General features: G+C 39.4%; 1 protein-coding gene across 1 annotated transcript in view; it reads left to right on the top strand.

The window, feature by feature from the left end:
* DNAH5 (dynein axonemal heavy chain 5) overlaps positions 1-22,791 on the top strand; it is a 237,484-nt gene that overhangs the window by 109,926 nt on the left and 104,767 nt on the right. The window contains 14 exon segments of the mRNA XM_032470113.1: positions 40-193; positions 1,714-1,877; positions 5,474-5,612; positions 5,614-5,631; positions 9,096-9,308; positions 10,036-10,260; positions 11,661-11,833; positions 15,828-16,006; positions 16,380-16,567; positions 16,903-17,097; positions 19,229-19,363; positions 20,210-20,287; positions 20,289-20,318; positions 22,246-22,399. Of these exon segments, the coding sequence (XP_032326004.1) occupies positions 40-193; positions 1,714-1,877; positions 5,474-5,612; positions 5,614-5,631; positions 9,096-9,308; positions 10,036-10,260; positions 11,661-11,833; positions 15,828-16,006; positions 16,380-16,567; positions 16,903-17,097; positions 19,229-19,363; positions 20,210-20,287; positions 20,289-20,318; positions 22,246-22,399 (2,045 nt within the window).

The raw sequence follows: 22,791 nt of genomic DNA, 5'->3' as shown, positions 1-22,791 counted from the left end.
ACCCCAAAAATCAAATTCTGAACATATTTCTCATTTTAGGTACAATACGCCATTCAAAGCCCAGATTCAAAAGTGGGTGCATCACCTTTCCAACTCAACAGACATCATCGAGAACTGGATGATGGTGCAAAACTTGTGGATTTACTTAGAAGCCGTCTTTGTGGGAGGAGACATTGCCAAGCAGCTTCCCAAGGTTTTAGAATTTTTTTTTTATGATTTCATTAGATTTTGAACTTAAAGAATTAGCTAACAACTCATAATTCCTTAAAAAATGCAGTTATATTTTAACCTTTATTTCAGCTACCCTCTCCCCAATCTTTTTGTTTTTGTTGTTGAATTTCTCTTCAGAGAGAGAGAGAGAGAGTAATTGTGGAAAAGAAGGGGCGTGCAAATGACAGTAAGAATGCTCTCAAACCGGGAAGTTTTATAGGAAATGGGGGGGTTAAAAAAAACAACAACAAAGAATGAATGCCTGCATAGTTGATACGCTTCTTCAGATAATTTGAAGGTGGAATTTGGAACAGGGTGGAATTACAGACTAGTTATCTTGACAATGGTAGGATAATTTGTTCTTCTACCACTGACAGTTTAAAATAACTCACGCTATACAATGTACTCAATTATATCTGTACTGTAAAGTTGAGGGGTGGAAATCTGCGGGGCAGAACTCCCAAACAAAAAGGGCTTCTTCTCAAGATGTTGAGTGTGTTTTTTCTCATCAAACTGTAATCATCTCACTAGGTACTAGTGTATTTTGAGATTAAAAAAAATTTTTTTTTTTTTTGCCAAATCTCAACAATTCTTATCCAATTACCTTAAATTGTTTGCAAAATTGTAACGTTTTAGCAATATATTTGAGTTTTAGAAACACAGTTATGTTGAGTGTTCGCTTCGTTTACGTTTCCTAGTTTTCTTTTAGGTTAGTTTTAAATTTAATTATAAGGGACAGATCTGTTAGCTGATTTATTTTTTTAGCTACCAGTGAATTGTATCCAGACATTCAAATTTTAAGTATTTATTTTTGCTTTTATATTTTGGCCTGTTTTTCTTTTTGATGGGCGAGGAAGCATCTCAAGTTGGACTTAATAATGGAAACTTTCACATACACTGTTGAGGGAGCTGGGTGAAGTTTCTTGCTCTCATGTTTGATGGTATGTGCTTGTTGGTAAAATGCACATCACCTTCTTTCTTAAGGAAGAAAATAAACTTTATTCCTACTCTTTCAACATAATCTGTGCATTTTCCATTTTTCATACAAAATCAATTTTTAAAAATTTCAGAATATTAAGGTCATCCTGTAATTAATTTTGTACCTTATTTTCAAATGTTTGTTTTCTAAATACACAAACAATTCAATGTTCTATGCAGAAAACTTGAAAAACACAAGATTCACTGCATTTGGCCGTTAACTGCTGGAAACAACTGGGAGGGTCCTTTCCTCCCAAATGGGCTTGTCTTGTATTATTAGTCTTAACTGTTTTTAGTTAACAAAATGGGGTATCAAGTTTGAGCTAAAGAGTCTTGCTTAAGAAAAGGGGGTGCTATGGTACAAAAGGCCAGAGGAGAGCTGGACTAGAACACATGTGACATTTCAGGCATGTGTAGCTGGGTATCCAGACTGGTCAGAAGCCTGGCCTCAGTGGGAGGTTTGTGAGATGCTCTGTCCTTGAGATCACCAACGTGTCGAAGTGTGCTTTGCTCTTGTTCTTACAGGAAGCCAAGCGCTTTTCCAATATAGATAAATCTTGGGTGAAGATCATGACTCGAGCGCATGAGACGCCCAACGTGGTTCAGTGTTGCATTGGCGATGAGACCATGGGGCAGCTGTTACCGCACTTGCTGGACCAGTTGGAGATCTGCCAGAAATCCCTAACTGGGTGAGTTCGCTGGCTCTGTGAAGGCTCTTAGTTGCCTAGAGATGAAAGGGATCAGAGAGACTAGACAGGATTAACCAAACTGGTTTTCTTTTTCTAAGACTTAATTCATGTCGAATGTTGTGGCATAGATAAAGCTGATAGTTTGGAGACTTATAGTCTCTCCAAGTTACTGGATTTTCCCTGATGCTGGAATTATAGGACTTATGGCTTCTTCCATCACTGGGACAACATCTTGTGAATATTCTCATACAGTCCTTGTTTTTAAAATTAATATGCCGATCTTTCTGATAAACATCTGAAGAACCAAACTATTCCATTACTATTCAACCAAGAACAATATGAATAGTGTGTAGTGTACACAAGAAGTCAAGATTATACAAAAATGAGAGCCTGAGCTGATATCCATCAACACACACACACACGTGCACTTACATATATGGATGAATTCCAAGAATGATAATGAATTTTCTCCCTCTTTCGCTAATCAAGATAAAATCATGAAGTAGAAATATGTTAAATAGTAATGTTATAAAAACCAGTTACCTACACATACTTTTATTTCCTTTTTATTTTTTTAAATTGAGGTATAATTGACACATAATATTAGTTTCAGATGTAAAACGTAGTAATTTTATATTTGTATATATTGCAAAGTGATCACCACAGTAAGTCTAGTTAACATTCATCATCCTGCAGAGTTACACATTTCTTTTCTTGTGATGAGAACTTTTAAGATCACCTCTGTTAGCAATACAAATGTGCAATACAGTATAATTAACATAGCCACCCTGCTGTACATTGTATCCCCATGTCTTAACTGTTTTATAACTGGAATCCACATGCTTTTGAATATCTCCCCTTCTGTTAATCTCCTTAGAATAGTCAGTGTCTATGGAGAAATTTTGGGTGAACTAGTGATTATTGTATTGGTCAGGGTTCTCTAGAAATTAGAACCAATAGGACGCACACACACACAACACACACACACACATGCGCACATGTGTGCACACACATGCACACACGAGGAGAGAAATGGAGAGAGATGTGATTGTGGAGGCTGGCAAGTCAAATCCCAGGGTAGGCTGACAGCCTAGAGACCCAGGAAGAGTCGAAGCTGCTTCAGCTGAAGCCCTGAGGCCGCCTCCTGGCAGAATTCCCTCTTCCTCTGCTGGTTGGGCAAGGCCCACCCACATTATGTAGGGTAATCTGCTTCACTCAAAGTCTACTGATTTAAATGTTAAACTCATCCAAAAAAATCTTCATAGAAACATCTAGGACAGTGGCTACATAACTGGGTGTCGTGGTGTCATCAAACCTACACCTAAAATAAGCCATCACAGTTATCTGTAGTGCTGGGTGGGAGTAGCGTCAGGGATGAAAACCCTGCTGTGGGGGCGAGCGTAGCGCAGCAGCAGTGTGCGTGCTTCCCACGTGGGAGGTCCTGGGTTCAATCCTCAGTCCTGCTATTACATAAACAAATAAAATAAAAGGAAGATTTTTAAAAAACTGCACTGAGATGCACACTTATGAAGTGTCATATACTATGAGCATTTAACTCAGACTAAATGATCATGTTGCCTTGGCTGACTCTGGGTGGCCTGTCCCCATCCAGATGTCCCCCTGTCCTCAGTACCTATAATAGTACCCATAACACTGCCTGTGAACAGGCAGCTGTCCTGTGCACTGAAGAATTGAGGCCGCCTATGCTGGACTGTGCTCATAGTCACGGGTGGGGGTTAAAACACTGGGCACTTTGGGAAGATCTCTGTGAAGGAAATAGAGAAGTTGCTTAAACTTGAACCAAAAAAAAAAAAAAAAAATAGTGACAAAGCTGAAACTAGAAGAAACACCTGTGTGATAACATGAAAATAATAGGGTTTACTTATTTATGCTTGGCTGACCAAAGAACCCTTAGAAATGGCTGCTGAAAAATAAAGTGTTGAGAAAAGTAAAGTCAAAGGAAAATAAGGGCTAATAAACGAAGATGGTAAATTTGGCTTAGAGCAAAGCTGGGAATAGACCCCAGGCTCAAAGACCAAAGTTCCTCCCTAGGGACCAGAGCAGTGAGAGGTGTATGATTAGGTACAACATTCACAGGAAAATAAAAGGTCCCAGTTGCTCAGGAAAACAGTATATTTTTGTTTTAAAGTGATACCATGGGGGAAATTCTGTTGTGCGTCCTCTTAAAAGGGAGGACGGGGAAGAATCCTCACATGCTTTCTTGTCACAGTGAGTCGGTGAGCCTGTCCCGTAAAACGGCCGGATCCAGGGAACTGGGGGAGCGGAATGACTGCATCCGCCTCAAAAAACCCTTGACTAATATCGTTTTCATATTCAAGTTGATGGAAAATATGGGGCAGTGCAAATGAGGGAGATTTAACCCGAAAAGTGTCTAGAGGAAAGACAGTCCGCACTGCTGGTTAAGGACAAGTCCACAGGCTTCGGCGTTCAGTTGCGGGGAGGTGACAAAGTTGACATGCTTTCAGGAAAGCTGAAGAGCCAACAAGACCATCCTTCAAGGATGTCTGTCCCACTGCATACGAAGGCAGGTTCAGTAGTAGCTGGAGGCAGGGCCACAGTTTTCTGTAGAAAATACTTGAAACTTTAACTGACAAGCCTATTCTGAAACTTTCCCTTGAAAAAAATTGTCCTAAGCAGGCATTATGAAACACTATGATCACAGCTAAATAAAATATCAGTGGAGCATCCTTTAAATGTCTACTTAAAAACAGAACAATTGCAAAGAGATTTTCCAACATAAATTTTTAGAAAAATTAGACGATCTGGTATTATGATTTAATTTATAAAGTTGTTGAATCAAGTCAAGTAAATGTTGAAGGATATTTGATACAAGAGAGATTTCAAAGAGAAATTGTAGTTAAAACTGCATTAATTACGTCAAGACGGGCTAGACACTGAAGACACAGAGGTATAGATCTGAGAATGACAGAAAAATAGATCCATGACTTAAGGAATCACCATAAAATAAAGCAAATATAGAAACAAAAGTGCAGTGAAAGCCGGGCGATGAGAGAGGAACATTCATTCACTTGGTTTCCGTTACTCCTGGAGGTGGAGAGCAGTGCCAGGGCCCTTCCATGTAGCTCATTTGTAGCTGGAATTTCGCTTCTGCTTCAGTGATGGGATCATTGGATTCTTTTAAGATACAATTCCAAGAATGAGATGCAGCCTTTAGCTGATATAGCACTGTGCTTTTCAACAAAATAAAAACAAAACCAAAAAAACCTCCCTGTGTGTAATTTTTCTTGTCCTCTACAAAAAAAGTATAAAAATTTCCAGATTAAGTCAAATGTATACATTACACTTGTGAAAAGTGAAGCAATTTTATCAATTCTGGGGGAAAATATGTCTCCCCATCAGAATATGGAATGCTACTTGGTCAAATGAGTTGCAAAAACAAAACAAAACAGAACAAAAGAAAACAAAAAAACCCAGAACAAAACGAAAACATTGAGGAGTGTGCAGGAAAATTAGATTGTCTCAAAATCTTTCCCCCTTTTGTCATCCAGATTAATTTATTCCTAGAAAAGCCTGGTTTGTGTGTTTATGAAGTCTGTCTTTTCCTCCCCACTTAGATACTTGGAGAAAAAACGACTTTGCTTTCCTCGGTTCTTCTTTGTCTCAGACCCTACCCTTCTGGAGATCCTGGGGCAGGCATCGGACACCCACGCTATACAAGCCCATCTGCTGAATGTGTTTGACAACATTAAAACCAGTCAAGTTTCACGAAAAGGTTTGCCTGATTCTCATTATTGGCCAGCAATGACCATATCATGGAATCTCAGCTGTCTTCATTAAGTAGCTCTCCAATAGTGTTTACAAAGAATTACGTTTCTGTCCATTAACTATCAGCCAGTGACTTGAGAAAAAAACACCAACAACTTTGGGGCCCAATTTACCTTCAGGATTATGTCATTTCTTAACATTCAGCGTGTAGATTTGAATAACAAACAGTTTAAATATGATTAGGAATGCGTCATATGTGGCATTCATGGCTTTACATGCCAAATTAATTGCTTAGAAATTCAACAAAGCAAAGAAACTAATTGCTCATCAGACAGTGCCTTGACTCAACAGAATCGCCGCAGTGACTTGACTGTTCTGATCAGGCTTCAGACGTTTTTCGGCATGATGGTCTTCCATGTTTTTCATCATTCTCCATTGAAAACGTTTTCTTTTCGTTTTTTAAAACACTCCCAACAATTTTCTAGAGTCACGGAAGAACTTGTATAGAACCCAAAAGAGGTCATTGCATGTGAGGGAGACTATATTCGCACAGCTGCCAGAAGATTTTGTCTAACCCCTTCAGCCCAGTTTCCCTACAAAAGTGACCCTTCCTGTTGGATAACAGATCGAGTTCCTCTTTAGTGCTTCGTACAAACCTCAGTATCATTTATTTATTCATCCTAGAATGCAATTTGCGTCTGTTGAGCAAATACCCTGGACTGGATGTTGTGCTTAACAGTGAGAACGTACCATCCTCAGGGAACTCGTGCTCTGGTGGAGTCTACAGAGTGCAATTCATGCGGTGGTAGAGCTGGTTCATTGGAAGCCATTAAAAGCCCCTTGCTGTGCATCAGGCATGATGCCAGTCCTAGGGTTTCAAGGACGACTATGGCATAACCCATACTGATGTCATTTTTATGCAGTACAACATTCAAGAGAAATTTAGCAATTAAAATGTTGATATTTTTGGCTTGCTGTGCTTGTGTTGCACACAAGGAACATGGGAGTGCCCATTAGGGAGCCCTGGCCTGGGTGTAAAGGGTGTAAGAGAGGGCTTCCTGCAGGAGAATACAGTGTTTGCACTTATGTTCTGAAGGCGAGTGGAATGTGACCAGGCAGGTGGGGAAAGGACACGTGGTCTGGCCAGAGGAAGGGCAGGTGCAAGGGTCCGGAGGTGTGGCAGCCTAGGATGCCGGAAGGGTGGGTATGTGAGGGAGTGTATTACTTTCCTAGGGCTTCGGTGGATTAAAACAACAGAAATCTATTCTCTCACAGTTCTACAGGCTAGACGTCCGAACTTAAGGTGTTGGCAGGGCTGGTTCCTACTGGAGGCTCCAAGGATGAATCTGCTCGGTGCCTCTCTCCTTGTTCCTGGTGGTAGTCAGCCATCCTTGGTGCTCCTTGGCTTATAGACACCTCACTTCCATCCCTGCCTTTGTTTTCACATGGCATTCTCCCTGGGTGTCTGTGTCTCTGGGTCTCAATTTCCTTCTTCTTCAAAGGACACCTGTCATTGGATGAGGGTCCACCCTCATCCAGGATGACCTCATCATAACTTGATTACATCTGCAAACACTCTATTTCCACAGGTTTTGGTGCTGAGGACTTGAACATATATTTTTGGAGGACACATTTAAACCGCGACACAGGGTGATGGGCAAAGGGAAAAGGAGGCATGGACCAAATTCCAAAAGGCCAAGTCCATCACACTCAGGCACATACTTCCTCATGAACATGACAAAAGGCATAGGGGGTTTTAAGCAGCGCAGTGACCTGATTTGTGTTTCAGAAGGATCCTCTGGCTCAGTGTAGGAGGTGGAATAGAATGGGGCAAGGAAACCAGTGTCAGAAGTGATTGCAAAGTCAGCATGGAAAAGGCTGAGCTGACACAAGAAAGCCCTGATGAGGAGGGTGGGTGGAGAGAAAGACAGGATAGATTGAATGGTAAAAATCAATGTTTTTTGTAGATCTACTGGATGTGTGGGTTGCAAGAGGAGACTGAATGACCCAGGAAGTTCTTCCTGATGGTTTGCTTAAATCCTTCTGCTTTAGCATCAGGACTTCCTGGTCCTGGAGTGAAGCTTCTCCCCACCTCATTGTACACTGAAGATAGTTTGAACTTCCTCATTTTTAGCTTCTGTCCATAGCAATTACTTCTTAAAAATAAATAGCTTGCTTGTTCTTGTTTTGTTCTTGTTCCTGTTGTAGGATTTCTACAACCAGGGGCAGATCCTGATTTTGTGGGTTCTAAATCTTATACAATTATAAATATAGGTTTATATTCAGGGTTTGTGTAAGCGAGGGTCCTTGAAGCCTAAGGCTCATTAGCTTCTTCGTAGATCACTTCTGTGGACAACTAAGGAGGATTTCATTAATACAGACTAAGTCCGAGCCCGAGGGAACACCATTCCACTGATGAAAGAACAAAACCAACAACAAACATTTGTATTTATTTTATGGTTTGCATCACAGCCTTCCCTTGGTATCTGTTGGGAGGATTTGTTCCGGGACCCCAGCAGATACCAAAATCCACGGATGCTTCAGTCCCTTATATAAAACGTTACAGTATTTATGTATAACATACCCTCGGTCTCTAGATTACTTATAATACCTAATATAATGTAAATGCTGTGTAAATAGTTGCCAGCATGTGGCAAATTCAAGTTTTGCTTTTTGGAACTTTTGGAATTTTTTTTTCCCAAATATTGTCCATCTGCTGTTGGTTGAATCTGTGGATTCGGAACCCGTGGATACAGAGGGCCAACTGTGTTTCAATTGGCATGAGTAGCCTGTGAGATGCGTAGGGAAATAGGGACTAAGGAAGTAGGGCAGACATGATTTTTAATGACTGATTAGAGGCAAGAAATTTAGTCTCAGTGGTGTGCCTTCCAATATTGCATGGTCGGTGAATAGCAGGGCACTGTTTGAACTGTATTTTGGAACTCCAGATACTCCAAATGTTCTCATTATGCCATGGAAATTAAAGTGAAATGACCAGACTAGGAGCTGCGTTTGAACTAGAAAACATGATGCGCAACCAAGGGCTCCTGTAAAGAGCACAATGTTTAGTATCAGATTGGAATTACCTTGTAAGATGTTCGCATTGATCTATTGACCAGGCCTTTGCTGCTGTCAGCTGAGAAGCTTGTGGGGGGAATGACAGGCTCTTAGAGAAGTCATCTGGGGACACTTCAGACATTTTTTTGATCATCACATGTCTATCAAATATTTCTTATAGAAAACAAGTTTATCCTCTCTCAAATATAGACTATTTGCAATTGATTTAGTATTCCCTTTTCGATTTCATGGATAGCTTAAAAATGTTTTGGAATTGATTTTGTATCATACTTTGCCTTTTATTTTGTATTATGTAGCTTAATTTTCTACGGAAAGGATAACATTGCCAGGAGGGCAATGGAGGAATTTATTCTTTATAAAAATATAGCTTTTTTATTTGGGTTTTCAACACAGATCTATGATCGCATTCTGTCAATTTCCTCTCGAGAGGGTGAGACGATTGAATTGGATAAACCCGTGATAGCAGAGGGCAATGTGGAAGTTTGGCTTAATTCTCTATTGGAGGAATCTCAGTCCTCATTACATCTTGTGATTCGCCAAGCAGCTGCAAATATTCGGGAAACAGGTTTCCAACTGATCGAATTTCTTTCTTCCTTCCCTGCTCAGGTCAGTGTATTGAAATTGGGAAGTATGTTTTACAGGATAGCCATTATAGACTACAGGCATTGTCTATTGCAAACTACGCAACTGCCTATAATTTAACTCTGGAACAAGATTAAGATTTCCATGAGGATTTGTTAAACATAAATAAGCTTAAAGATTTTAATTATTTGATGTGGTATATTATATATGTGTATAGTTTCAAATATATGTATTTGTGCTGTAGAGATATTTGATAGATTTCCTTTAACTTAAAATAATTTTTTCTTACTGAATCTCTTTAGTATATAAATCCTAAAAACGTACTGAATGTATGCTTTACCAGAAAAATGAGAAATCTATTTCAGCATTAAAGTACAGAAAATATTTCTTAGTCATGTGCTCAATAGAGATTTTGTGGGCATCTGCTAAGTGTTAACCCCGTGTTAGTTTGGGGAAAGCAGGTTTAAGACATATTCTTTCCCTGCCAGTGCTTAAACTCTGTCTAGGGAGAGATAGGACTTAAAATGAAAAAAGAAAAATTGTAGACACATCATGAGGCTGTACATATTTAATTGTCAGGTAAACGATATGAATGGAGTTTCCACAGGTTTCAAAATAACGTACCAAGATGATGCAATCAAGGATGGCTTTACATTTGCATAATAATCACAACTGATCACGATATTGTAATTTCTATTTAAATGTCTTCATATGCCATACGCACTCAGAAATCCTTTTTTATTTCCATAAGGTTGGATTATTAGGAATTCAAATGATATGGACACGGGATTCAGAAGAGGCCCTCAAAAATGCCAAGTTTGATAAAAAAATCATGCAGGAAACCAATCAGTCTTTCCTGGTGCTACTGAACACGCTGATAGACATGACAACAAAGGATCTGAGTTCCATGGAGCGAGTTAAATACGAGACTTTGATTACTATTCATGTGCACCAAAGAGATATCTTTGATGACCTGGTAAATGCTTTACAAACGCTGTGGCGTATACAGAAAAGCAAATACTAGAACCTGTCTGTGTTTACCCACTGGAAATAGTTGGAAAGAATTCAAAAGAAAAGGTCGAATTCAGGCGAAGAATCATCTTCATGATGAGAGATTGTCAGATTTTCCTTTAGACGAGATTTCAGTTATATTCCAATGATCTCTGCTAAGGTGTTATGGAGGCATTAGACTTCATTTTAAAATTCTTTATGTGATCATTTTTTAATGCTGAAATGTCACGGAGCACCCTGAAAAGGTTGCGTTTGTCTTGTGCTCCTTTTGGTTATTAAACTTGAAGACTGTTAGTTTCGAGCTACAGAAATAATAAGTAATGTTGCTGGTAGAGCTACTTAGCACTTCCTTTAAGGCTTTTTATAAATCACATCTTTAACAAGTTTTGCTACATTTCATGTCATTGATTGCAAATGGCCTTTCCTAATATAGTTTGTGACATTCAGGTGTCATGCAGATCTTCGCCTTTAAAGAAAGAACAGGGATGGGAAAGAGAGTTTAGTAGCTGTAGAAAATAGGAAATGTGGAAAGAAATGAAATGTGTCCTCTACTCTAAAATACAACATTAGATAAGAGGCATGAAGCTCTTATTTTCATAATAATTTTCTGGATTGTGTCTCACCCCATTATGTAAAAAAAGATTATGAAAAATTGGTTCTGATGTAACAGAAATAAAGGCAGCAAATTCAAGCTGTTATGTGCTAATCTCCTCTCTTAAGAATTAAGCACACTGTTTGCCTCTTTGAGAAATAAAGGGCTCAGGGTAATTTTAGATTTCTTATTATTGGTCAAGGAAAAACGATTAAAGTGGCTTAAAATTTTGGTTAAAAAAATTCAAACGAAAGCATTACTGGACAATAACCTGCCATTTAGATGTTAGAAATTCTGGCCTGCTACAAGTCCTTGGAAGAATAATGGATGGATTGGAAAAAACCCAACAATGCACTTTGTTATAATCATAAGAGATGCCTTTCCCCCCCACCCCCAATGAGATTGTTTATTTCTATCTTTGTAAGCCCAAACATGTTTTTCATAGATTGTATTTCATGGGTAGCACTGTGATATTGGGCATTTGAGGATGAAATTTAAGAAATGAACATCTTACTATTAAAGATCATGCTATTTAAATTGGGGGGGGGCAATTATGGGTTTCTCTTGAATTTTCCTTTTCCCACATCTTTGAAAGGATCTTTTTTGCTGATCAGTAAATGAGCGAGTTGGATGACGAGGCAGTTGGCATCTCCGAACTAGTTGTGTTGTCTTTGAGTTCTACTTGCTTCACATCACGACCTACCTGAATGCTAGTGTGTGTGGCTAATAAGTGGTTCTCACCTCAGTTTTCACACCTGCCTTTTGCATTTCAGTGTCGCATGCACATCAAGAGCCCTGCAGACTTTGAGTGGCTGAAGCAGTGCAGGTTTTATTTTAACGAAGATGCTGACAAGATGATGATCCACATCACAGATGTGCCGTTCATCTACCAGAACGAATTTTTAGGCTGCACCGACAGGCTTGTCATAACTCCCCTCACAGACAGGTGATGGAAGGATTCTGTGATTCTGCAACCTCTCTCTCCCTCACCCCAACATTTTCATTCTTTCCAGGCGCTCAGGGGATTTTGACTTACAGCCTCTTTAGGGTTTATAGCTTTTTTATATTAAAGTCTTTGAAAGTCAGTATTTTTAGGTTTACACATGTATCTTCACATGGGGTTTAGGAGGTGACTGAAGCGGACTCTGCTTCCTTTGCCTTCGGCCTCAGGGAGCGTAGGTTTACATGACCCCAGTGGGCACCAGATGGGGTAAGAGGGAATATGAACCACCACGTGTCAGTGGGTACAAGTCACCATGGGCTCTGAGGGCTGCTTTAGGGGACTGTGGCACCTGTTGTGATTACAGAGACAATTAAGATGGCTTTTTAGCAGGAAAGAAACTGAGTATGAATACTGGTGAAAAGTGGTGGAGAGGACATGGCCCTGAACACCTGGAGTTCTTCGTGGTACCCTCTGCCTGTTATTTACCAAGTGTGTTAGCTAGCACCCCTGCGGCTTCTCCGGTCTCAGTTTCTTCATCTCCAAGGGTCCTTCCATGACCAATTCTGTAATTCACTTAGTCCAACTTGAACTTTGTGGCATCAGCCAACTGTATATGTGCTGTTCAGGGATGCTTTGAGTGCTTATTTTGGACAAAATGGCTGAACGTTACAATCCGTTTTTGGTGTAAATAGAAACTGAAGCTGAATATTACTCGTTTTCACAGAATGAACCTCTGGGCTATTAGTGAGGTAGGGAGGGACCCAGCACCGGGCCTGGCACTGAGTGAGTGTTAGTCATCATTAGTATTGTTAATGTGACTATTGTTTTTCTTTTTTTGTTTAGGATTTCTTTTTTCCTGAAGTGTAGTTAATTTACAGTATTGTGTTAGTTTCTGGTATGCAGCAAAGTGATTCATTTTTTTTCAGATTATATTCCATTATAGGTTATTATAAGATACTGAATATAATCCCCTGTGCTAGCAGTAAATCCTTGTTGCTTATCTATTTTATGTATAGTAGTGTGTATTTGTTAATCCCAAACTCCTACTTTGTCCCTCCCTCTCTCTCCTCTTTGGTAACCATAAGTTTGTTTTCTATGTCTGTGTGTCTGGTTCTGTTTTGCAGATAGATTCATTTGTATAATTTTTTAGATTCCACATATAAGTGATATGTTTGTCTTTCTCTGTCTAACTTGTTTCGCTTAGTGTGATATTTTCCAGGTCCATCCGTGTTGCTGCAAATGGCAGTATTTTATTCTTTTTTATGGCTGAGGAATATTCCAGTGTGTGTGTGTGTGTGTGTGTGTCTATCTATCACATCTTCTTAAACAAATCATCTGTTGATGGGCACCTGGGTTGTTTCCACGTCTTGGATATTGTAAATAGTACTGCTATGAATATTTGGTTGCATGTATCCTTTTGAATTAGAGTTTTCCTCTTTTCTGGATATATGCGCAAGAGTGGGTTTGCTGGATCATACAGTAGCTTTATGTTTAGTTTTCTAAGTAAAGTCCATACTGTTCTCCATAGTGGCTGCACCAATTTACATTCCTACCCACAATGTAGAAGGGTTCCCTTTTCTCCACAGTCTCTCCAGCATTCATTATTTGTAGACTTTTTAATGATGACCATTCTCACCAGTGTGAGGTGATCCCTCATCGTGGTTTTGATTTGCCCTTTTCTAATAATTAGTGGTGTTGCACACCTTTTCATGTCCCTTTCGGCCATCTATATGTTTTCTTTGGAACAGTGGCTGTTTAGGTCTTCTGCCCATTTTTGGATTGGGTTGTTTGCTTTTTCAATATTGAGTTCATCACTGATAACACATTCCTTACCAACCTTTCCTTTCATTTCTCCTTAAGCATGTCCTGTAATCAAAGAGTCTGTAACTAAACCAAGCTCTCAACAAAGAAAAATACCTTCCTGAAAAATACCTACCATTATTGTCTTGGCGAGTTTTTCAGCGTTTTGGACTCAATGTTGTTTAAGGTTAAGAACGGAAAGCGTTTCTGGTTTCTGTGCCGTGAAATGCATCCAGAGTACTATGAATACTTAACAGTAACACTGCATGTTAATGAGTCCTCAGTCACAGGGTTGTTCATTGTTCATTTGGTGCTGTGATCACATTCTGCATCTCTGAGTCTGGTAGCTTACTGGGACAGGAGGAAGCAGACAAGAGTGTATGGCTGGACAAGCACAAGCCATTTATTCAACAAATGTTCATAAAGCACATGGTGCCTGGGGGTTAGGCAAGTAGCTGGGGGTGCAAGTGTGAATTAGAGTTTGTTCCTGACAGCAGAGACCTTATGGCTGTTAGTGGGGAGGCAGGAAGCTGTAATAGAGCTGTGAAAAGGCCATAAAACCACATAAAAGTTCAAAGCCATCCATGAATGATGACATTTTTGAAAGCAGCAAAGAGACTGGAAAGGAAAGTGGAGAAGGGAGGGAGTGAGATACACATACATGTAGAAGGCTCTGGGGAGAGTCATGTCAACATGTACATGAAGATGCTCTGGCAGATCCAGGCTTGTCTCTGAAAGGCCAAGTCCTAGAGGGTGTGGGTACAGCAGAGCAGTTGGACTGAAGCCCCACCCATTGGAGAAAGTGAACGATGTCACCTGGCATGGCTGCCCATCTTTTACGTAAATAGTATCATTTCTTTATGGCAACTTAACAACTTGCTACTTCTTCAGTTTAAATGCAAACCCAAATGATCTCAGTTACAGAGATGGTTTGCAAGACAGAGCACCTGGGTGGCCAGAGTTCTTGGAGATTTAGCCCTTATCCTGAGAGTGTGGACATCTCCTAGATCTGGGCAACATGAGGACTTGGCGGCCCAATAGGCTGGCTCAAGTCTCAGCTGTCTCCCCGTGATTCTGAGAAAAAGTATCCCGTCTCTATGAGCCTCTCTCCTCATCTGTAAAATGAGGACAGTGACAGTAGCTTCCCCGCAGGGTTCGGTGGGGCTGAAGTGAGATATGTAGGTGGTGCTCCTATAGCATCATGTTAGCTGCTGTTACACAGACTGCTCTGCAAGGGGTGATAAAAGTTCAAGAGATAAGACCTGTGTTAAAAGGCAGAATCAAAGTGAGCTCAGGTGTCCTTCTGAGTTTACACTCACAGCATCTTTGGATCCAGGCTCTGTGTGCCTTCAGGGCTGAGTCATTTACTTGCCTTTTTTAGGAATCTGGATCCAATAAAATTGAGACCCTGGGGGCTTCCAGTGGGTGTGCTTGCTCCTCGTTCCCACCTTTCATGCTGGACAGTAGCTTTATTTTCTTTAAAAAAATTGCAAGTCCAGATGAATGCTTTAGAGTTTGGCCATAAGAAAGTCCTACCCCTTTTATAGCACTGGGTGATGCTGGAAAACTGAATAATTCATCAGCAAGTGATCATTTAATTATTTTCTTTCACAGGCATTCTTGCATTCTCTCACCAGAATCTTTTATTTGCTAATATCGTATTGTAATATACAGTAGAATTTATTGGCAGGTAAAGCAGATGCTCGGAGAAATAGATTTAAGGTGTGATTATTTAGCAATTTAAATCTCATGTGATCATTGTTGCCAAGTTCATCAAATTATCAACTCTTAGATTCAAAAGGGGATTGATCTACTTTAACTGTCTCCAATCTGTTTCCTAGAATACTATTCTTTAGATGTTGGTAGATTTTTGTGAAGAAGTTGCCAAATAAGTTTTGGAAGTGCTAGGTACTCTTTTTCATCCTTGGACATTGTCAGTATGCATTATCATAAAAAATTTTTAACCTTTTAAAGAATTTTAAAACTTACTTGACCATAGACCAGCCCCTCCTTTACCTCAACACATGTTAATATAAGGATAAGTGCATTTTAGAATGAATTTTGGACATGTTGCATAGGGACAATGGCCAGGATCTTCCGTTTTTTAATTTCATGCGAGTTTCATTTCACTGTGATGTCTTAGAAGGGTCTTCCAGATGCGAGTGGGATGGTTCTAGTGATTTCTCTATCCCTCAAGGTGTTATATCACATTGGCTCAAGCTCTGGGGATGAGCATGGGGGGAGCACCTGCTGGACCTGCAGGAACAGGCAAAACAGAGACCACCAAAGATATGGGACGATGTCTTGGGAAATATGTTGTGGTTTTCAATTGTTCGGACCAGATGGATTTCCGAGGACTTGGACGGATTTTTAAAGGTGAGGGTTATATTTTTTATTTGATGAGAAATTTAAGCTAAGGTGAACTACCTTGCTGAGATTTATTTTTCAATGTTTTAGTGTCATTTTCCAACTTTGTAAAACTTTTTGGAAAACCTGAATCTTACCAGCGTTGTGTGGGTCAAATGTCAACATCACTTGCCTTTGTAACGTTCCTAATTTATCACTGCAGATTGAGTTATTGTGTCACGTTGTGTGTTATTTTGGGGATGTTTTATGTATGATCTATTTGTTCAACCTTATTTTTGAACAAACTTATCTCTGGCTTGTCTTGGCAGCTGCATGATGCTCTTTTCCTTGGTTTTCCAAAATTATATACTAATTGGATTTTCTGTTTAATTTCCCTTCTAAGGACTGGCACAGTCTGGATCCTGGGGCTGTTTTGATGAATTTAACCGCATCGACCTACCAGTTCTCTCCGTTGCAGCCCAGCAGATTTCCATCATTCTGACATGTAAAAAGGAGCGTAAAAAGTCTTTTATTTTTACTGATGGGGATAATGTGACTATGAACCCTGAATTTGGACTTTTTCTGACCATGGTAAGGAACCACAAGAAGAGCTACGGAACTTCAACCTTCTTATCACAGTTTTCCTGCATCTCCCTGGTCATGTGTCACTTATTTTCTATGAATGGAAATTGGGATTGTAATTTTCACTCCTGCTTGAAAGCCTTCAGTGTTAAGTAAAGCTCATATCAGCAACTCATAATCTAGTCTCTCCACTTAAAAGGAGGGTGAGGTACATGAATGAATTTCCCGGTTGTCATTCCAGATTTGCTGTCTGTGCCTAACAAATCTTTTAATATCATGTTGATGTGTTGCGCTTGTTCCCTGGTGACGGTATCATTCATCCTTGGGTTTTCTTTTCTGTACAGAATCCTGGCTATGCTGGGCGACAGGAACTCCCTGAAAACTTGAAGATTAACTTCCGCTCCGTGGCCATGATGGTCCCTGACCGACAGATTATCATAAGGGTGAAGCTGGCTAGTTGTGGCTTCATTGACAACATCATTTTGGCCAGGAAGTTTTTCATGCTCTACAAGCTGTGTGAGGAGCAGCTTTCTAAGCAGGTGTGATGTTCTGAAGGTCCCTATGTGCGTAGGCATGTTTGAATGTTCTATTCAGTGGAATTTTCTCATTTAAAAAATTGCAGACAGGGCTTATTGGCAGACTACTTACTTCATTTGATACAGAGTAGAAAGTAATACTACACAAATAATTTTAATACATTGTTTTATTAAGTACATTTGAAGAAATTAATATTTACGGCATAGGAATGAAGCAAATACTATCTGAACCAACAAAAAGTCAAAGAATTATGGATATTGATAGTTGCTCTTTATTCCACCTGCACATTAACGTGATATGTTTTATGTTTCTTCATGGTTTTGAGGAGCCTCTCCATCCAAACGTCTTTCAATCTAGGTTATTTTAGCTTCTACCCACGGGTTCAACTAAATTATATTTGCACTCAAAACCTCCTTGGTTTCTTCTGCCCATTGCAGCCTTCACCCACTCATTGTTCTCTTTTCTACGCTGTTTCGTGTATGTAGAGAAATCCCCCACACCACTGACTTCTGCCCTCTTCTCTAATTCACTTCTGCTTCCTTCGCCCCTCCTGCCCTTGTTCACAAGGTCATCGTCAAATGAAATGAGTCCATGTGTACAATACTATTGGCCCCATGCTGATCCCTCGGGGAACATTCTGTGAATCTCACTTTGTGCCCGCAGATTTAACGGAGTCTAACTCTGATAGGTTTTCCATGATTAATTCCACCAGGCAGCCCTTTCAAGTTATTGTTACTCGTATGCAATTTTGCTCATATTTTTATTTTATTACCATGATTAGAACTTAAACTCCTGGAAGGCAGAAACTCAATCTGAATATTTTTGTGTGTTGTATCCTCCAAATGATTAGCTTTAAGTGAGGCACACTGCTCCTAATTATCTTAGCAGATAATGTTTTTTTCTTATGGGTTTATTTTTTACAATGGTAAAAAATATGTAACATTAAATTTATCATCTTAACCATTTTTAAGTGTACAAGTGTACAGTTCAGTAGTGTCAAGTATATTCACGTTTTTGTGAAGCAGACCTCCGTAACTTTTTCCATTTTGTACAGCTGAAACACTATACTCATTAAACAACAGCTCCTGCCTTTCCCTTCCCTCTGCCCCTGGTAACCACTATTCTGCTTTCTGTTTGTATGTATTTGACTACTTTCAGTCCCTCAGATAAGTGGAAGCATACAGTATTTGTCTTTTGTGACTGGCCTATTTAACTCAGCATAATGTCCTCAAGTTTCATCCACGGTGTAGCTTGTGACAAGATTTGCTTCCTTTTTCTGGTTGAGTAACATTCCCATTTACGCACATGCTGCATTTTGTTTATCCATTCATCCGCTGATGGGCATTTGGACTGCTTCCGCCTCTTGGCTGTTGTGAATAGTGTTGCCATGAACATGAGTGTGCAAATTATCTTTTTGAGACTCTGCTTTCAGTGCTTTTGGACATAACCCCTGAAGTGGGAGGGCTGGGTCACATGGCAGCTCTATTTTAAAATTTTTGAGGAATTTCCAGGGATATTGTTTCCTATAGTGGTTGGATAATTGGTTTTTAATTATTCACTTTATATGTGCTGAAATCGGGCATGATTGAGCTTTTATAAATATATATCAAGGGAATAACAAAGCTGGGGGTGGGGTTGACATTCTGATTTGTCCTTATTCTCCCCTGACCCTGGGTGATCGTGGAATGTAGCTACTTTTCTTTCTCCTCAATTCCCCTGCCTTTTAACCTTATGTGATGGTCATGAGTGAGGTCAGAGCTTAATACTGTTCGGAGTTTTAGCTTTCAAGATATGAGGATATTTTCCTATGGATGATTGATTAAGAAGAGGCTCAGGGGGGACATGTATACTCCAAGAGGAAATTTGTTCCTTCCTCCCTGTCAAACTCTGTCTAGTAGTTCTGATCTCAGGACTTAAATTAATGATGGTTCAGGAGCGGACTCTTGGGTATTCTCCATTTGCTCAAAAAAATCTATTGATAAAAATGTTTATTGCTCCACCCACTGTACAAGTTTTCTAAAGGAAAGTCAGGGTTTATTCATTATTGCAAATGGGTCTTCTGCCAAATCTGTACCATTTTCATGGGTAAGTTAATATTAGAAAATAAACCCCAGTGTTCCTCTTATTCTTCAGGTACATTATGACTTTGGTCTGCGTAACATTCTGTCAGTTCTGCGAACACTGGGAGCAGCAAAAAGAGCCAGCCCCACGGATACAGAATCCACAATTGTCATGCGTGTACTACGAGACATGAATCTTTCTAAACTGGTAAGAGTCACAGATGGAACTGTTCTGCCCACTTAAATATTAGTTTAACTAACTGAGCGCAAAAGAGATTTAGAAATATTTATTTAAAATGCTCGCTTAAATTCTTAATTATCAGATAAAGCGCCGGAGAACACAAGTTTAAATTAATCCTTTTTTCAGAAGTACTTTTTGTGGTGACTCACATTTAGCCTAACATATGCCTATTCTGATAGAATTGAAATGGATTTTCAAAAATCGCCATGTTACATTTCCAAATACCTTGAATCATTTTTGTGTTTTAGAGCAAAAATCTCGCCTTCTTTAAAGCAGATCTTGGCAGGAAATTATATGTAAATTTGACAAGTGTGTAATCATTTCACACTCTGATTTCACGGTAGAGACTGACAATCAATTGTCCAGTATCAGTGGATCTACGTATGGGGTGACAGGGTGATACATTTTTATTTCAGTATAAAAACAGAAACCAAGTTCTAACTCATAAGTTTGCCACTATATCTCATTTGAAAAAGTCTTTAAGTTAAAATTCTAATTTAAATGAGAAATTCTAGGTTATATAATAACTCCCCAAACTGGTTATTTGATGGAAAATATCTCAGGTAGGCAGTATTTTCTTTCCTTCTATTCCACTCCCCACCCCCCCATCTTCTTCCTCCTTCCCTTCCCTCCTTTTTAAAACTAATTTTTGATTTATGGGCAACATGATGAAAATATTTTCAACTTCAGAACCAGTGATATTTTGTTAATTACTGGCTGTGATACAGTAATCTCGGCTGAATTGGGCATTTTCAGTTGATCTGACATTGTGCCAAAATAATTGGAATGATTTGCCTTTATTTTCTTTTTGAGATTGATGAGGATGAACCCTTATTTTTGAGTCTGATTGAAGATCTCTTCCCAAATATTCTTCTGGACAAGGCAGGTTACCCCTGAACTGGAAACGGCAATTAGTAGACAGGTAATACATTTCACAGGGACGTCGAGTACTGTGTCCATTTCATCTGAATTTCATGGGAACCTAATGGAGCTGGTATGGCCTAAATCTACGGGCTCCAAGAACACCACCGGCGGATGGGATGACTGCTTTGGGAGAAGTCATTGCACATCGTGAATGATAGAGGTCTTCCTTCCAGGGGTCTCCTACTATTGCACAATCATGTGTCCAGCTAGCCACTGTGCTAGTGGCCCATGGTTACCGATGGCGAACATTCCACGCTGGATTCCCAAATGGAATGTGATGGGTCAAGAGGTGCTGGTGGGGCTTGGCCGGCTGCGTTGCCCGTGTGTGGCTTGGTTCTCTCTGTGGCCCTGGTGTTCACCACGTTGCTTTGATCTCGGGACTCCTGCCTCTGAGTGTCTTTGGCAATGATCTCATGTGGCTCCTCCGCTGTCACTCTTTCTCCCCAGGCTCAGGACCACTCGTGATTTCTTCCTTGGGCCCTGGGGATCCATCATGTCAAGTGTCTCGTGAGGTGTCTGGATTTCCCATGATACTTCGTGCAGCTTTAAATTTTTATAGTCTTCCTAGGAATGGAAATGAGTCATGAAAAACCTCATGCCTCAATTTCCTTTCCTACGGAAAAGAGCTTGGGAGAAAAAAAAGTTTGATAGAAATGGTTGATTAGCTCATATTTATAAAATACATTTCAATTCTTTAAAGAGATTTGTAATAAAAATCAAATATGGTATTATGTAGTGGATATTTTCCCTTTAAAAATCAGTGTATAAAAATCTTAATCTCCTAATCATGTAAAAGTGATAATTCATTTGCAAATGGCTTCTTCATCATTTGGCCAAATTAACTGTAGCACTGCCTACAAAAGCTAAATGTAGAGTAGTTAATGGGGTGACTTATGTTAGTGATTTGTAGCATATGAAAAATCTGAAGAGCAAATACATAGCATAAAATGATACATGGTTACTGTCCCAAAATTACTTAAGTAAAAATAAAAGCATCGTTTATACTGGATTTAAGCACAGCTGATGGTTAAAAGCATGGACCATAAGGCTGGATTTTCTGGGCTCAAATCTCTGCTCTATAACTTTATAACTAATAATCTTGGGTAAATTGCATAGCCTCTTTGTGCCTCAGTTTCCTTCTCTGTAAAATGAATGTATCAATAGTGCTAATCTCATAGAATATTACAAGTAGAATAGTGCTTGGTGGAGTAGATTCCATACATGTATTTGAAGGGTGGAGGGTACAGCTCAGTGGTAGACTGTGTGCTTAGCATGCATGAGGTCCTGGGTTCAATCTTGTGTATCCCCTTAAAAAAATAAATACTTAAATAAAATAAATAAATAAACCAAATTATCCCCCCACCGAAAAAAAAGAACTTCCATACATGTGTTTGATAGATGTCTAAAGACAGTCCAATTTGGTATGCTTGAAATTACCTTGTTAAATTAAATACCATCTTTTAAATTAACAATTTAAAATGCATTTTAAATTCTTAAGTTGCTCCTAATATGTACATTCAATAACATGTTAATATGAATGTAGTCAATTCCCAAAGACAAACGCAGGTGTTTCTTGTTAATTTTCTGGGCTATCATTTTGATTATGTTAGCTTGCTTTTTGTCTGTGTATAGGTACTTGTTATGCACTATTTTAATTGTGGTAAAATACATACCACAAAATTTATCATTTAAAGTATTTTTTAAGCATACAGTTCAGTGGCATTAAGTACATTCACTATTGTGCAAATGTCACCACTGTTCATCTGCAGAATTTTTTTCATCTTCCCAAACTGAAACTTCATATGCGTTAACGGTAATTCCTCACACCTCTAACCTCACTGCATGTCTATACTTATTTTGAGCACGATGATGAGTCCTGATAGCTGTTCATATGGCCCAATGTGGGGATTTTGTTACATTTTCAGGTTGAAGAGGCTGGTTTAATCAACCACCCTCCTTGGAAACTGAAGGTCATCCAACTGTTTGAAACACAGAGAGTGCGGCATGGAATGATGACCCTGGGACCCAGTGGAGCAGGGAAAACCACGTGCATCCACACCTTGATGAAAGCCATGACAGGTAAGGAGGCTGCCACGCTGCATGACTCTGGGCAACACGTTTAAATAGTTGTGACACTTGTGAATGCTCCAAGGAGGACACTAAGGTAGATACGTTAATATATTTTTATAGGAGGGAATGCTGCTTTATTGAACATGGAGTACGTTTTAGAGATAACACATTAAATTAATGGACCAGAGGGGAAAAACAATTTTTCTTCAGCTTTATTGAGGTATAATTTTGACACATAACATGTTTAAGTTTAAAGTGTACAATATGTTGATTTGATTCATTTATATGTTGCAAAATTATTATCACCCTGGCATTAGCTACCACCTCCATTGCATCACATAATAACCATTTCATTTTTGTGATGAGAACATTTAAGATCTACTCTCTTGGAAATGTTCAAG

The sequence above is a fragment of the Camelus ferus genome, chromosome 3 (genome assembly GCF_009834535.1).
Source record: "Camelus ferus isolate YT-003-E chromosome 3, BCGSAC_Cfer_1.0, whole genome shotgun sequence".
NCBI classification, from domain to species: Eukaryota; Metazoa; Chordata; class Mammalia; order Artiodactyla; family Camelidae; genus Camelus; species Camelus ferus.
Note: the sequence above shows the minus strand (reverse complement) of the source record. Positions and strands in the feature narration are given on the sequence as shown.